General features: G+C 41.0%; 1 protein-coding gene and 1 non-coding gene across 5 annotated transcripts in view; both read right to left on the reverse strand.

Moving 5' to 3' along the window:
- Positions 1-17,658, reverse strand: part of SKA2 (spindle and kinetochore associated complex subunit 2) — a 45,507-nt gene that overhangs the window by 6,770 nt on the left and 21,079 nt on the right. For 2 of the 4 annotated variants that reach the window (XM_003953148.6, XM_016930839.4), the window contains exons 2-3: positions 14,617-14,703; positions 2,614-2,790 (exon numbers count right to left, since the gene is read on the reverse strand). In XM_003953148.6, coding sequence (XP_003953197.1) covers positions 2,614-2,790; positions 14,617-14,703 — 264 coding nt within the window. Of the gene's footprint in view, positions 1-2,593; positions 2,791-14,616; positions 14,704-17,658 lie in introns of all 4 variants that reach the window. The other 2 variants (XM_009432935.5, XM_016930841.4) reach the window with 1 other exon arrangement.
- On the reverse strand, positions 12,601-12,783 carry LOC112206204 (U2 spliceosomal RNA). The gene has a single exon (XR_002940397.2). It is a non-coding gene; the product is annotated as a U2 spliceosomal RNA (small nuclear RNA).

Consider the following 17,658-nt stretch of genomic DNA (forward strand, 5'->3'; position numbering starts at 1 on the left):
CTTTATCCTTTTCTTGTCCTTCTTGTTCCCCAGATAATTTTAAAGCGCCTTTAAAATAACCTTTTGGTTATTTTAGAAAATTTCAGAGGCCTTAGCTCTATTTGCCTTTGGCTTTTTTTTTTTTTTTTTTTTTTTTGAGACAGAATCTCGTTCTGTTGCCAGGCTGAAGTGCAGTGGCAAGATTTTGGCTCACTGCAACCTCCGCCTCCCAGGTTCAAGCAATTCCCGTCTCAGCCTCCCGAGTAGCTGGTACTACAGGCGTGCAACACCATGCCCAGCTAATGTTTTGTTATTTTAGTAGAGATGGGGTTTCACCATGTCAGCCAGGATGGTCTCGATCTCCTGGCCTCGTGATCCTCCCTCCTCGGCCTCCCAAAGTGCTGGGATTACAGGTGTGAGCCACCGCACCCGGCCTCTTTGGCTTTCCTAACTAATTTCACAGGTTTGTCCCTGTGACCTTTTAATATTTGAAATTTATTTACAAATTGTACCTTGCAAGTCCTTTAAACTCTGGGCTCATATAACTGTTTTTGGTTATCAGCTCTACAGATGTCATTCCCATTCACATTTGGATCATAAAAATTTATCAATATAATGGTTTGTTTATTAAGCTTCCCTTTTAAACATCTCTCAGAAGATTAAGTTTCATATCTGTATTCCCTCTGAACTTTCTACTACTATCTCATTTTTATTTTAGTTTATTTTAAAATTTTTTGGGGACAGTCTCACCCTGTCACCCAGGCTGGAATTCAGTGGTTCAATCATAGCTCACTGCAGCCTCAAACTTCTGGGGTCAAAGGATCCTTCTGCCCCAAATAGTTGGAACTACCAGCATGCACTCCCATGCCCAGTAAATTTAAAATATTTTTTTCTTTTTCTTTTTCTTTTTCTTTTTTTTGGTAGAGATAGGTTCTCACTATGTTGTCCAGGCTAATCTCAAACTCCTGGCCTCAACTGATCCTCCTGCCTTGGCCTCCCAAAGTGCCAAAATTATAGGCATGAGCCACTGTGCCCAACATACTACCTCATTTTTAAAGCAGTAGGTACAAGACTCACTATATCCAACATTTCCCAATTTGGTCATCATTGATTCTAAAATATGACCACCTCTTTCAAGTTTTATAACTTTTAAATCATTTCTTCTTGTTTGCCATAACTTGATCCAAAGTAAAAGCTCCCTTAGTTTTCAGCCTTTGACATAAGTATTGTTCATTTCAGGTATTTCTTCAACTGAAGACCTTTACAGATACTCAGATGACTGAAATCCTCTATCACTGGCTGTACATGGTGGCTCACGCCTGTAATCCCAGCACTTTGGGAGGCCGAGGCAGATGCATCATCTGAGGTCAGGAGTTCGAGACCATCCTAGCCAACATGGTGAAACCCTGTGTCTACTAAAACCACAAAAAATTAGCTGGGCATTGTGGCAGGCGCCTGTAATCCCAGCTATTCCGGAGGCTGAGGCAGGAGAATCACTTGAACCCGGGAGGTGGAGGTTGCAGTGAGCCGAGATGGTGCCATTGCACTCCAGCCTGGGCAGCAAGAGTGAAACTCCATCTCAAAAAAGAAAAAAAATCCTCTATTACTATATAACTACTTTTATGTACCAATTTGTAGTCTCAAAAATATACCATCGATTTATTATATCCAGTGGGGGAAATTTGTAAATATTCAAAATACCATTTTTCTCTTTGCCCTCTCACCCAAGTTTATTCTGTGCTTCAATAAATTTATGGTTCTGTACAGATATGTTGTCATGTACATCTGGAACTATACTTAATCAGCTATTTGTTTTCCAAGAACAGGGTTATGTGCTCTATTGTCAGGCACATATAATGAAGAATGTGTGATTTGAGATGATTTATAAAAGCTTATCATATACATACTTTTTTTTTGCATTTAATTTACTAGCATGTGACACAACCCTGTTTTAAATTCTGTCTCCCCATTACCTCTATTCCCTGTTCAATTGCCCTTCCTTCCTCCACCATTCATCTCCTTGTGATATAACAGATACATCTAAGGTATCATTTTATCGTTCTAAGCAGATATTATTCTATTTTTTCCCCTCCATTTGCAATATAAAGTATTCTTGATCAAACTGACCTGGGTAATTAACCTTTCTGATTTACTCTAGCTACAAGCCCATAATTCAAAGTATCTTAAGCCAAAATTTAGTGTAGAGTTGGCAAATAAATATCACATATGCAGCCCTTCCTCCTTCCCATGCTTGTGGCAGACTACGCTATTTTCTGCCATGTCCAGACACAGCTCCTTGATACAGCACTCTAAGCAACCATTTTCTAGACATCTCAGTCTCACTAGTACTTACAGGAACCAGCTAAGCTGCTAGATTTAATAAGTATTACCAAGTTTTCTGCCATGGTTACATAATTCAAGACAGCACACTTCTTTATTAACCATGTCAAGTCCAAATGCTTATTTTTAAATAAACAGAAATAAGAGCTGTTATACTTCAGGGTATCAGGAAAATCTTTCAATAGTTCAAACTGACTGCTGAGTTTCAAAATTTAAGTTACATCAGGTTTATTTTTCAAAGCAACACTCAGAGCTAAAGCTAAACAAATCTAACCTGTCAACTGAAAGCATTACCTCCAGGTCTGTTTGCTTCTGTAGTTTTTGTATCATATTCATAGTCTTATTCACAGTAGCACAAATGTGGCTCTTAGTCTCTTTCTGCTCAACAGCAACTGGTTTAAAGCGGGCATACAAAGTTTGATATCGAGACTTTATCACTGACAATTCCTTTAAGAGTGTAACTGGATTTTTCTACATCAGGAAAAAAGTGAACATGTATTAAATTATGAAAGATTAAGCTTTTTAAGAATTAAAATACTGTATACATACAACACATTCTACCATCCATTTAATTGAACACTGTTGAGTATTTAATTATGCAGCCACATGACATCAGATGGGAGGTGGGGAAGAGAGAAAAGTATAAGACCTAGATCCTATTCTCAAGGAATTTATAGCCTAGGTACAGAAATAACCCACCAAAAAAATTAGCAATATTAAACAGCAAATAAGGGTCACCTTAGATATATAACATTTGATGGATAGTTCATAATAATAAATTATACAATATTTCTAAAATACAATTCTAAATGCTATTCAGAAGAAGATAAAAGGCACTATTAGTATTTGTTCTTAAAGAATAAGACAACTTGAAACTACTCATAAAAATCTTTTTTTTTTTTGAGATGGAGTCTCACTCTGTTGCCCAGGCTGGAGTGCAGTGGCACAATCTCGGCTCACTGCAAGCTCCACCTCCCAGGTTCATGCCATTCTCCTGCCTCAGCCTCCGGAGTAGCTGGGACTACAGGCGCCCGCCACCACGCCCAGCTAATTTTTTGTATTTTTAGTAGAGAAGGGGTTTCACCGTGTTAGCAAGGATGGTCTCAATCTCCTGACCTTGTGATCCACCCACCTCAACCTCCCAAAGTGCTGGGATTACAGGCGTAAGCCACTGCACCCGGCCAAAATTCGTAAACATACTATCATGGGGATAAAGTATGTATAAATATCAATTTACTTATATACACACAAAATATAAAATTCATGCCAACCCAACTGTATTTATAAACTATGCTGGTTTTCCAGATTTATTTTGTAATATAAATTACCACTATTCCATAAAAGACATTTCAATTGAGCCCCTTCTGCCACTTGGTAATTCTTTTCTTTAATTTTTTTTTTTAAATAGATGCAGGAATCTCACTGTGTTGCCCAGGCTGGTCTTAAACTCCTGGCCTCAAGTGATCCTCCTGCATCAGCCTCCCAAAGTGCTAGAATTACAGGTGTGAGCCACTGTACCCTGCCAGATTTCTTTTTTTATGATTAGGTAAGATTCATGTATTTTCAGGCCCCACCAAGTGACAGCACAATTAATAAAAAGATCTATACCATAACTGTAAATTTTCACAGGATAGAAAAAATATTCTGAAACTTCCAGGTGATAGGTAAGGGACTGGGGTAGGCTGAGGAGGAAAGCACAGACAAAGGATCAGGAATGAGAATGGCATCCATTTTTCAACAGCAACAATAGAAGCTAGAAAACCACGAAGTAATGATGTTAAAATTAAGAGAAAATCTCCAATCTAGAATCCTATATTCAACCAAACCACTCATCAAACAAAGGGGGTTAGGCCGGGCACGGTGGCTCACGCCTGTAATCCCAGCACTTTGGGAGGCCAAGGCGGGCAGATCATGAGGTCAGGAAATCGAGACCATCCTGGCTAACACGGTGAAACCCCGTCTCTACGAAAAATACAAAAAATTAGCTGGGCATTGTGGCGGGCACCTGTAGTCCCACCTACTCAAGAGGCTGAGGCAGGAGAATCACTTGAACCTGGGAGGCAGAGGTTGCTGTGAGCCGAGATCGTGCCACTGCACTCCAGCCTGGGCGACTGAGGGAGACTCCGTCTCAAAAAAAGAAAAAAAAAGAAAAAGGGTTAAAGGGTGCAATAAAGACTTTTTCAAACATTCAGCATCTCAAAAAGTTAACTTTCTGTGTAATCTTCCTCAGGAAGCGTCTAAATGATATACTTCCAGATCAAAGAAATAAACCACCAAAGAGTGAAACATATGATACAACACAGGAATAAAACAAAGGGAAGTACCAAAATAATGGTAAAGAAATCCCAGAAATGCCGGGCGCAGTGGCTCATGACTGTAATCTCAACACTTTGGGAGGCCGAGACGGGTGGATCACCTGAGGTCAGGAGTTCGAGACCAGCCCGGCCAACATAGCGAAACCCCGTCTCTACTAAAAATACAAAAATTAGCCGGGCATTGTGGTGGGCGCCTGTAGTCCTTGCTGCTCAGTAGGCTGAGGCAGGAGAATCACTTGAGCCCGGGAGGCAGAGGTGGCAGTGAGCCGAGATGGCACCATTGCATTCCAGCCTGGGTGACAAGAGCAAAACTCCCTCTCAAAAAAAAAAAAAAGGTCGGGCGCGGTGGCTCACGCCTGTAATCCCAGCACTTTGGGAGGCCGAGGCGGGCGGATTGCCTGAACTCAGGAGTTCGAGACCAGCCTGGCCAACATGGTGAAACGCCGTCTCTACTAAAATACAAAAAAAAAAAAATTAGCCAGGCGTGTCGGCATGCGCCTGTAGTCCCAGCTACTCAGGAGGCTGAGGTGGGAGAATTGTTTGAACCTGGGAGGCAGAGGTTGTAGTGATCCAAGATCACGCCACTGCACTCCAGCCTAACCACAGAGTGCGACTCCATCTGAAAAAAAAAAAAAAATCCCAGAAAGACAGCAATTCAAGAAGCTATAGAGCAGGAGGTCAGATGGGAGCAGGATAGAGACACCAGAAAGGATAGGATGTTTCCATGGGAGAAAATAAAACTTAAAGAACATGTAGTGTGTCTGACAATATTGAGAAGAGTTTTACAGTTGTTAGAAATGTCTGAGGCTGAATTAGTGAAAAGTATATAGAAAAACTAAGCAGGCTGGGCCATGGTGGCTCATGCTTGTAATTCTAGCACTTTGGGATGCCAAGGCGGGAGGATCGCTTGAGGTCAGGAGTTCGATACCAGCCTGGGCAACATAGCATGAAACCTCATCTCTACAAAAAATAATTAAAAGGCTGGGTGCAGTGACTCAAGCCTGCAAGTCCCAGCACTTTGGGAGACCAAGAGGGGCAGATCACTTGAGGTCAGGAGTTCCAGAACAGCACGGCCAACATGGCGAAACCTCATCTCTACTAATAATACAAAAATTAGCCGGGCGTGGTAGCACACGCCTGTAGTCCCAGCTACTCAGGAGGCTGAGGTGGGAGGATCACTTGAGCCTGGGAGGCAGAGGTTGCAGTGAACCAAGATGGTACCACTGCACTCCAGCCTGGGCGACAGAGCAAGACTCCATCTCAAAAAATAATAACTATTATTATTTTTTAAATTAGCCAAGTGTGCTGGCACATGCCTATGGTGCTAGCTCCTCGGGCGGCTAAGCAGGGAGGATCACTTGGGCCTGGGAGGCAGATACTGCCGTAAGCCATGGTCACAGAGTAGCTGGGACTACAGGTGTGTGCCACCACACCCAGCTAATTTTTGTAGTTTTAGTAGAGATGAGGTTTCGCCATGTTGGCCAGGCTGGTCTAGAACTCCTGACCTCAGGTGATCTGCCTACCTCGGCCTCCCAAAGCGCTGGGATTACAAGCGTGAACCACTGCGCCCAACCTTTAAATTATTTTTTGTAGAGATGGGGCTTCTCTACGTTGCCCAGGCTGGTCTCAAACTCCTGCACTCCAGCCTGGGCGGCAGAGCAAAACCTTGTCTCAAAAAAAAAAAAAAAAGAAAAGAAAAGAAAAGAAAAACTAAGCAAATGGAAGGAAAAAAAAGAAAACAATTATTAGCTCTAGAAAAATAAGTTGTGAAGAAAGGAAAGCAGACACAGTATTCAATAGGGCTTATATAAAAGAGTTACAGAAATTGTGAAGACAGGAATAAATATGGGTAGTAAAGTATTTAAACTTTATCTTCCATAGTACAAAATTCTTTTTTTTTTTTTTTTTTTTTTAAGAGTTAGAATTGGCTGGGCGTGATGGCTAATGCCTGTAATCCCAGCACTTTGGGAAGCTGAAGCGGGTGGATCATGAGGTCAGGAGTGTGAGACCAGCCTGGCCAACACGGTGAAACCCTGAATCTACTAAAAATACAAAAATTAGCTGGGCAGGGTGGCATGTGCCTGTAATCCCAGCTACTCAGGAGGCTGAGGCAGGAGAATCGCTTGAACCTGGGAGGCGGAGGTTGCAGTGAGCCAAGATCATGTCACTGCACTCCAGCCTGGGCAACAGAGCAAGACTCTGTCTCGGGAAAAAAAAAAAAAGTTAGAATCTTACTCTGTCACCTAGGCTGGAGTGCAGTGGTGCAATCATAGCTCACTTGAACTACTGGGCTCAAGTGATCCTCCCACCTCAGCATCCCAAGTAGCTGGGACTACAAGTGTGAGCTACTACACCAGGCCTATAGTAGGAAATTATTATTAATGATAACAGCTAATGTATAGCACTTACTCTGGACTAAACAGTTATATATGTTAACTAATTTTATTTTCTCTCAACCTCTGAGGTACGTAGTAATATTCCCATTTTACAGATGAGGAAATTAAAGTACAGAAAGGTTAACTGACTTGGCTAAAATCACAATGCTAATAAGAGGCAGAGCCAGGATGTGAAGTATAACAGTTCGTATCCAGGAAATTAGTAGATGTTTCAGATCAGGAAAAATAAAGATGCAGTACAAGGAAAACTATTGAGAAATATAAAGGAAATACCATAAGACACTGAGATGAGTGGTATCCTTCTTGAGGGTGGGAGTGTGAAGCATTATTCTTTGTAATTATAAGCTTTATATTTCTGTAACTCTTCAAATATATTCAAGAATTTGACAAAAATAAAAGTTTAGGCCGGGGTGGTGACTCACATCTATAATCCCAACACTTTGGGAGGCTGAGACAGGAGGATCGCTTGAGCCCAGGCAAGACCAGCCTAGTAAACATGGCAAAACCCCATCCCTACTAAAATACAAAAAATTAGAACCAGGTGTGGTGGCACACACCTGTATTTCCACCTACGCAGGAGACTGAGGTGGGAGGATCACCTGAGCCCAGGAGGTCGAAGCTGCAGTGAGCCATGATCATGCCACTGCACTCCAGCCTGGACAACAGAGTGAGACTCTGTCTGGGGAAAAAAAAAAAAGTTTAACATTGGGAGGGAAATTGGTAGGAGGGAAGAAGTCATCTTCCTCATGAGGTGATAATAAATTATGTAACTTAATTATAAATGATCTTTAGGTAACTGGAATGTAGCTCAGTAGTGAAATACCCAGAGATCTGCATGTATTAATATAACTCAGGAGAATGATGAGTTCGCCAAATACAGATTCATACAGGAAAAAATAAAAGTGACAAGAACTAATCCTTGAGGATCTCACAAAACTAGGAAAGGAAAGTTGGTATATAAAGCATAAGAAATAAATGGCCATAGAGCTAAAAGAGAGGACAGGGTAGTTGGGCAGCTACCCATAATACATGTTTTTATGACATAAGCTCGATCAATAAGACTGACATGGCAGTGAGTAATTTAGGACAACATGATTTGCATTTATGGTCTGTTTATGACAGGTTAGGACTGTGGTTAGGACTTAGCACCATACCACAAAGGAAAAACTGTTGTGCGCATAGCCTGTTTTATTTGAGTAACTGGCTGTTGGGAACCACTACATTCTTTTTTTTTTTTTTTTTGAGATGGAGTTTCGCTCTTGTTTCCCAGGCTGGAGTGCAATGGCGGAATCTCAGCTCACCACAACTTTCGCCTCCCAGGTTCAAGCAATTCTCCTGCCTCAGCCTCTCAAGTAGCTGGGATTACAGGCATGCGCCATTACACCTGGCTAATTTTGTATTTATTTATTTATTTATTTATTTATTTATTTATTTATTTTAGTAGAGATGGGGTTTCTCCATGTTGGTCAGGCTGGTCTTGAACTCCTGGCCTCAGGTGATCCACCCGCCTTGGCCTCCCAAAGTGCTGGGATTACAGGTGTGAGCCACCGCGCCCGGCCAGGAGCCTCTACGATTCTTTTATTAGTGTTTGTAAACTGTGCTGCACTTTAGTTAATTTTGTGCCTATAATACTTCAATTCATTTTAGGGTTTTAGTTATCATGAGTGGATGATAAAAGGTTACAAGATAAAAGGCTGAGCGAGGTGGCTCACGCCTGTAATCTCAGCTTTGGGAGGCCAAGACTGGTGGATCACCTGAGGTCAGGAGTTCGAGACCAGCCTGACCAACATGGTGAAACCCCGTCTCTAATAAAAATACAAAAATTAGCCAGGATAGTGGCGGGTACCTGTAATCCCAGCTACTCGGGAGGGTGAGGCAGGAGAATCGCTTGAACCCAGTGAGCCGAGATCATGCCATTGCATTCCAGCCTGGGCGACAGGGTGAGACTCCGTCTCCAAAACAAAACAAAACAAAAAATGGTTACAAAAATACATTAAAATACTCTGCTTATATGATAGTGCTGGTGATGGGAGAAAAGAAAAGCCAATATATGAACAAAAAGCTCAGTTCAATTAAGTCTTTTGAAAGAAACAAAAGGAAATGAATTATGCTACTAAGCTTAAAAGAATCTATAGGGAAAATGTTCATAAAATAAAATTATGTTTCTCTGCCGGGCGCGGTGGCTCACGCCTGTAATCCCAGCACTTTGGGAGGCAGAGGCGGGCGGATCATGAGGTCAGGAGATCGAGACCATCCTGGCTAACACAGTGAAACCCCGCCTCTACTAAAAATACAAAAAATTAGCCAGGCGTGGTGGCGGGCGCCTGTAGTCCCAGCTACTGGGGAGGCTGAGGCAGGAGAATGACGTGAACCCGGGAGGTGGAGCTTGCAGTGAGCCGAGATCGCGCCACTGCACTCCAGCCTGGGCGACAGAGCAAGACTCCGTCTCAAAATAAATAAATAAATAAATAAATAAATAAATAAATAAAATTATGTTTCTGGAACAAATAAAGTTGAAGAATATAGTAATAGAAACTTATAGTTTCTTGTTAGCTCTCTGTAAATAAACAAATCCTAGCCAAAAATGTTGACTTTTATGCAGAATTACTGACTGCCTCCAAATCACAAGGGGTACTAGAATGAGGATAATGCAGCTAAACCAAATTATATGTATGGATGTGGGTGTGAGTATACAAACACACACACACACACCACAGTGGTTGGCACATAGTAATGTTCAATAAATATTTACTACTACTACAACCACCCTGCTGCCAGACAGAGGTGTTAGAGGCTACTGCAACTAGTTGTTTACTTTCTTTCCTGTTCCTTTACATGTATATAAATCATTAAGACTGATGTTGGACAAATCTACAAAGATTAAAATCATGGCTTTATTCCCAACTATAACACACAAAAAAGGGAGAAAGCAGAGATTTTCTTGAAGTTATTGAATATTACAGGAGTTAAAAAGTCATATTTCCTCAAAAATTGAAACACAGAATTACCATGTGATCCAGCAATTGCACTTCTGGGTATAAACCCGAAAGTTGAAAGCAGGTACTCAAACAGATACTTGCATACCAGTGTTCATAGTAGCATTATTCACAGTAGCCAAAAGGTGAAAGCAAACCAAATGTCCATTAACAGATGAATCGATAAACAAAATGTGGTACATACATTCAATGGAATATTATTCCACCTTAAAAAGAAACTGACACTGCTACACTATATATGAATCTTGAGAACATTATAAGTGACATACATGAGTCACAAAAAGACAAATATTATATGATTCTACTTATATGAGTCCCTAGAGTAGTCAAATTGATAGAGACAGAAAGTAGAATGGTGGCTGCTAGGAGTGGAAGAAAGGAACGTGGAGTTATTGTTTAATGGATATACAGTTACAGTGTGGGGAGATGAAAACCTTCTGGAGATTGATGATGGTGATATTGTACAATAATGTGAATGTAGTTAATGCCAGTGAACTGTTCACTTAAAAAAGATTAAGATGGCTATCAGGTATAAGGACATGTGCCTGTAATCCCAGCTGCTAAGGATATTGAGGCCAGAGGATAAACCTAGGAATTGGAGTTCAGCCTGGACCATATTAGCCAGACCCTGTCTCAAAAAAAAAAAAAAAAAAAGGATTAAAATGGTAAATGTTGTTATTTACATTTTACTACAATTTCTTTTCTTTTCTTTTCTTTTGAGACAGAGTCTTGCTCTGTCGCCCAGGCTGGAGTTCAATGGCGCGATCTGGACTCACTGCAACCTTCACCTGCTGGGTTCAAGCAATTCTCCTGTCTCAGCCTCCCAAGTAGCTGGGGTTACAGGCTCGTGCCACCATGCCCGGCTAATTTTTGTATTTTTAGTAGAGACGGGTTTCATCATGTTAGCCAGGCTGGTCTTAAACTCCTGACATCAGATGATCAGCCTGCCTCAGTTTCCCAAAGTGCTGGGATTACAGGCATGAGCCACCACACCCAGCCCACAATTTTTTTTTTTTTAACTGAGAATGTAAAATGCTTTAGATGCCTTGGAAAACAGTTTGGTAGTTCCTTAAAATATTAAACATGAGTTATCATATGGCCCGCAATTCTACTCCAAGGTATATACCCGAGAGAAATGAAAACACATGTCCACACAACAACTTGTAAATGTATGTTCATAGCAGCCAAAAGGTGGAAACAACACAAATGACCACCATCAACTGATGACTGGATAAGAAAATGGAGTATGGGCCGGGCACGGTGGCTCACACCTGTAATCCCAGCACTTTGGGAGGCCGAGGTGGGTGGATCATGAGGTCAGGAGTTTGAGACCAGCCTGGCCAACATGGTGAAACCCTGTCTCTACTGAAAATACAAAAATCAGCTGGTGTGGTGGCACACACCTGTACTCCTAGCTACTCAGGAGGCTGAGGCAGGAGAATCACTTGAACCCAGGAGGCGGAGGTTGCAGTGAGCTGAGATTGCACCACTGCACTCCAGCCTAGGGGACAGAGCAAGACTCCATCTCAGAAAAAAAAAAAAAGAGAGAAAAGAAGATGGAGTATAGCCATACAGTGGAGTATTACTCAGCAGTAAAAGCAAATGAAGTACTGATTGACACTACAACATGGATGAAACTTAGAAACATCCTAAGTGGGCCAGGTGCAGTGGCTCATGCCTACAATCCCAGCACTTTGGGAGGCCGAGGAGGGTGGATCACCTGACGTCAGGAGTTCAAGACCAGCCTGGCCAACATGGCAAAACCCTGTCTCTATTAAAAAATACAAAAATTAGCCAGACGTGGTGGCACACACCAGTAGTCCCAGCTACTCAGGAAGTTGAGGCAGGAGAGTTGCTTGAACTCGGAAGGCGGAGGTTGCAGTGAGCAGAGATAGTGCCACTTCACTCCACCCTGGGTGACAGAGCGAGACTCGGTCTCAAAAAAAAAAAAAAAAAAAAGAAACATCCTAAGTGAAAAAGTTAGACATGAAAGGTCATATATTATATGATTCTATTTATTTGAAATGTTCAGACAACAAATCTGTGGAGACAGAAAGTAGATTCGTCTTTGGGAGCTTGTGGGATAGCAGGGAAGGGTGGTAGGGAGTAGCTACTCATGGGTATGGGGTTTCTTTCTGAAGTGATGAAAATGTTATTGTGGCAATGGCTACAAAACCATGAATACTAAAAGCCACTTAATTGTATACTTTAAAGGGGTGAATTTAATGGTATACGAATTATAGCTCAATAAAGCTGCTTTTTTAAAAAGTTGCAGGAAAAAAAATACCCACAGGTGGAACAAAGATGAGAGATGGAAGTCAGAGGAAAAATGGGAGCACTACACGTCAATGTCTTTCAAAACAGTACTTGAAAGATACTGACTAGGTCAGGCGTGGTGGCGCACGCCTATAATCCCAGCACTTTGGGAGGCCAAGGCAGATAGATCACTTGAGTCCAGGAGTTCAAAACCAACCTAGGCAACATGTTAAAATCCCATCTCCACTGGGTGTGGTGGTGTGTGCCTATAGTTCCAGGCACTTGGCGGACTGAGGTGGGAGGATTGCTTGAGCCCAGGAAGTCAAGGCTGAAGTGAGCTGAGATTTTGTTACCGCACTCCAGCCTGGGTGACAGAGTGAGACCCTATCTTAAACACACACACACACACACACACACACACACAAACACACACACACACGGTCTTTAAACTGATAAAAACAGATACTGCACTTGATCTTAGCCAAAAGGCTGAGAAGAAATATCACAGGAATCTTTAAGACAAAAGAAAGAAAGGAAGGAAGGGAAGGCAGGGGAAGGAAAGAGAAGGAATGAAGGAATGGAAGGGAAGGGAGGAAAGAAAGGAAGAAAAGGAAGGAAAGAGACAGGTGTGGTGGCTCACAACTAATCCCAGCACTTTAGGAGGCTGAGGCGGGTGGATCACTTGAGGTCAGGAGTTTGAGACCAGCCTAACATGGTGAAACCCCATCTCTACTAAAAAATACAAAAATTAGCCGAGCATGGTAGCCTGCGCCTGTAATCCCAGCTACTCGGGAGGCTGAGGCGGGAGAATCCCTTGAACCTGGGAGGTGGAGGCTGCAGTGACCCAAGATCACACCCCTGAACTCCAGCCTGGGTAACAGAAGGAAGGGAAAGGAAGGGAAGGGAGGAAAGGGAGGGAGAAGAAGGATGGGAGGAAGGAAAAGAGGGAGGGAGGGAAGGAAGGAAGGAAGGAGAGAAAGAGGGAAAGAGGGAAGGAGGGAAGGAAGGAAGGAAGAAAGGAAGGGAGGAAGGGAGGGAAAGGGGAAGGGAAGGAAGAGAGAAAAAGAGAGGGAGGGAGGAAGAGAGAGGCGGGGGGGAGAGAGAGAAAGAAAAAAGGGAAGAAAAAAGAGAAAGGAAAGAAAGAGAAAAGAATAGGGAGCTAGAACAGTACAAACTACACTCCCATAGAATTCTAGCATTCCATGAAATAAACAGTAAAAACTGAACATTCATGAAATTTTCCCAATTTTCTATAAAATGTTAGTTTAACTTGTACTTCTACCCAATCCAAAAAAAATTTTTTTTAATTGTATGGAATTTTTTTTTAACTGTGAAATGCAGTGTTTCTTGTCTGCTGGTAAGTGCTATCAAAGACAAATATTGGTCGGGCGTGGTGGCTCATGCCTGTAATCCCAACACCTTGAGAGGCTGAGGTAGGCAGATCACTTGAGGTCAGGAGCTCAAGACCAGCCTGGCCAACATGGTGAAACTCCGTCTCTACTAAAAATACAAAAAAAAAAAAAAAAAAAAAAAAATTAGCTGGGCATTGTGGCGCACGCCTGTAATCCCAGCTACTTGGGAGACTGAGGCAAGAGAATCGCTTGAACCCAGTAAGTGGAGGTTATGGTGAGCTGAGATTGCACCACTGCACTCCAGCCTGGGTGACAGAGTGATCCGTCTCAAAAAAAAAAAAGATAAATATTAATTAAGCCTGATACCTGGGCTTTTGGGAAAAAAAGATAAACATTATTGAATTAGTGATTTTAGTGTTAATGTTAACAGACGATGCTTGGAGATTATTTACTTTCACCCCCATGAACATGTATGTATACTTATACTTAATGATTTTATGACATAAAGCAGAGTTAATGTTTCTAATCAACCTAAACTTAGAGTAATTAAATAGATAGCTTTATCTAGAAATCACTATTCATAAAATATAAGTAAAAAATCTAATAGTGTATCATTACCTTCCTCAGAGAATATGCTGACTGCCAGGACTTCTCCCCTCAAACTTACTGAAGAACAACTGCCCTAGAGGTAGCTATATTCTCTCTTGGAATTTCAGGGGCTGCCACAGTGGCTTGTACCTCTGAACTCAATGATTATTTTTTAAAGGTTAGGGGAAAAAAAGTAGCCACAAATTTCACGGACTATTGGTACTATTTCTCCAGTGTGCTATAACCAAACTTCCAACACAATGCAAGATTTTAAGATTCTATAAACTTAATAATATAATTCTTATGATCTATTACTATTAGGAATGCTATCAGAAAATTCTAAAGTATTCAGTTAAGGCTGATTTTTTTTAAGCTTATTTATTTCGGAGATTACCTCACTTGCTGAATCAGGATGATTAGTCTTGATTTCATATTCCAGCCTGTATTGAATGTAATCCAGATCAGACTCAGCTTTCTGGAACTAAAGATCAGCACAAATCATTATTGTGTAAACCAAAAGACTAATAGTAAACATGATACTTTATTCTTTTTTTCTCTTTACATTTGTTAGTATTTCAATAAGTGATACATACTCATTTGAAAATGTGGAAATAAAAAGTATATAAAATATCCATTATCCATAATAACTATGCTCTATGAAAAATTTAAAAAGTAGTTAACATTTTAAAGTCATTTCTCTATGCCTCTCTCTTACATTTTGAGCCAAAATCAAGATACTGAGTAGCCATTGCCAGATATTAATACAAAAAACTAATAATGACTTCAAGAATTTCCTAGGGTCACAGATACTCTCATCAGTTAGGCAGTGTTTTTCTACCTCTGGCAGAAAATACACTTTCAATTTAAAACACAGAACAAATTTATTTCAGGAATACTCATATTGTTACCTTTATTTGCAATCCCATTGATCAAAGAGCTACAACTATGTGCCACTAAAATTAAGAGGGCTTAAAGAGTCACAAAGTTCACAAGAAAAGCTACATATGATATGGGAGTAACAGTCTGAATAACCCCAATTTACTGAACCTGGGTGCCAGCATGGGAACTTGATCTGTAGTAAACCTCAAAGGAAGAAAAAAGGGGAGAACTACCACCCTGAGGCCATTATGGATATAGGATGCCTGAATTAAAGTGAAAAGTTACATTTAAAAATATCAGTATTGGCCGGGCACAGTGGTTCACACCTGTAATCCCAGCACTTTGGGAGGCCAAGGCAGGTGTATCACCTGAGGTCAGGAGTTTGAGACCAGCCTGGCTAACATGGTGAAACCTCATCTCTACCAAAAATACAAAAATTAGCTGTGCATGGTGGCAGAAGCCTGTAATCCCACTTACTCGGGAGGCTGAGGCAGGAGAATCGCTTGAACCCCGGAGGTGGAGGCTGCAGTAAGCCAAGATTGCACCATTGCACTCCAGCCTGGGCGACAAGAATGAAACTCCGTCTCCACAAAAAAAAAAAAATAAGTATTTGGGGCCAGGCACAGTGGCTCATCCCTGTAATCCCAGCACTTTGGGAGGCTGAGGCGGGCGGGTCACTTCAGCCCGGGAATTCAAGGCTAGCCTGGCCAACATGGCAAAACCCCATCTCTACTAAAAATACTAAAATTAGCTGGGGATAGTGACGTGTGCCTGTGGTCCCAGCTATTTGGGTAGCTGAGGCACTAGAATCAGTTGAACCGAGGAAGCGGAAGTTGCAGTGAGCCAAGATTGGCCACTGCACTCCTGCCTGGGTAACAGAGCAAGACTCTATCTCATAAATAAGTAAATAAGTAAATATCAATATTTGGAATACCATGCCGTTATTGAAAATGATGGTATACAAAAAAATACTTAAGGGGGGGCTTTCACATTTTACTCTATTTCTGTAGTATTTGTAATGAGCAGCTATTTAACCTTTCAAAAGGTCATTTGTTTTTAAAATGATAATGTATAGACAGATTTGACATGACACTATATTTATGACTCGTTAAATACAAAAACAGCCTTGAGTATGTTATGGCCTCTTTTTGTAAAAGAGATGTATACATATAGAAAGTTGAGATGGATATATGACAGTGTTAAAAAGAATTTTCTTTTTCTTTTTTATGAGACAGGGTCTTGCTCTATAGCCCAGGCTGAAGTGTTGTGGCACCATCATAGCTCACTGCAGTGTCAAACTCCTGGGCTCATGGGATCCTCCTACCTCCTTCCGAGTGCACCTGGGACTACAGGCACATGCCATGGCACCCAGCTAATTTTTGATTTTTTACAGAGACAGGATCTCATTATGTTGCCCATGCTGGGCTGAAGCAGTCCTCCCACCTCAGCCTCCCGAAGTGCTGGAATTACAGACGTGAGCCACCATGTCCAGCCTAAAAGTGGTTTATTTCTGCAAGTGGTATAATCAATGAATTATTCTTAACTTCATGAAATTCCGCATCTTTTACAGGACCTTAAAGCATATATTGCCTTGAGTTTATCAGGGATATAACTGTCCTTAGAGTTTACTACAGAAAGGAAAACATGATTTCCACAGGCATGGTCTCCTATTCCTATCCCAAAACATAGGAGGCTGTTTGCAGGGAGGGTGCTGCTCTTATTATGAACTTTATCACTGAACTAAAGATTGATTCTCAAAATCCTGAAGCCTTAGTGGAAGGGGAAAAACTGTTAAAAGCAGTTCTCAGGTCTAATAAGAAATGATGTACAGTTATTTTTAGTATATAAAAGGTTCTATTAGGACCCTACTTTTAAATGTAGAGTAAGACAAAATGGCTGTCAGAAATTCAAATGCTTCTAAGGTCAGAAGCTGTCATCAAACAGAATTTCAGAAATAAACTAGTTTCCATCACTAATAATTTCTCTTATCATTGACCTAAATTGGAATGGAAAACTCTGCAATGACCAAAATTCTATCTTTATAGCCAAAACTTGGGGGGAGGGTACAGATAAAAGAAAGAGAAAGTTTTTGTTTTTAAACATATTTTCCAGGTCAATATCTTATTTCCATCTCTAACATCAGGGAGTTGCTCTAAGCCAGAAAAATTAATGTTGGGTACATAATTACAAAGTGTGTTTAAAATGATTTCCAAAAAGTGGAAGCTTTTCATTTATCCTCTATACTTGTCAGATGAGATGCCACGATTAAATTAATCAATAATTACAACTCCTTAAAAATACTAATGTTTGTGTCTGTGTGTGTATTAAGAAATTCCTATTTGCATAATTTCTCATACTAAGATATACTTAGGGATTATCTTTTCCTATAAATAAGAAAAGTACACTAACCCATAAAACATGTGGATGGAGAGAATGAGGAGAGACCAGGAGCCAGAGCAAATCAAAGTTAACAAAGGCTGTGAGCACTCAAGACCTGATTTTGTCTGTCTTAATTACTGAACAGACCACAATTCCATAGCTTTTTTCAATGAGTTAT

This window comes from Pan troglodytes, chromosome 19, assembly GCF_028858775.2.
Source record: "Pan troglodytes isolate AG18354 chromosome 19, NHGRI_mPanTro3-v2.0_pri, whole genome shotgun sequence".
NCBI lineage: Eukaryota > Metazoa > Chordata > Mammalia > Primates > Hominidae > Pan > Pan troglodytes.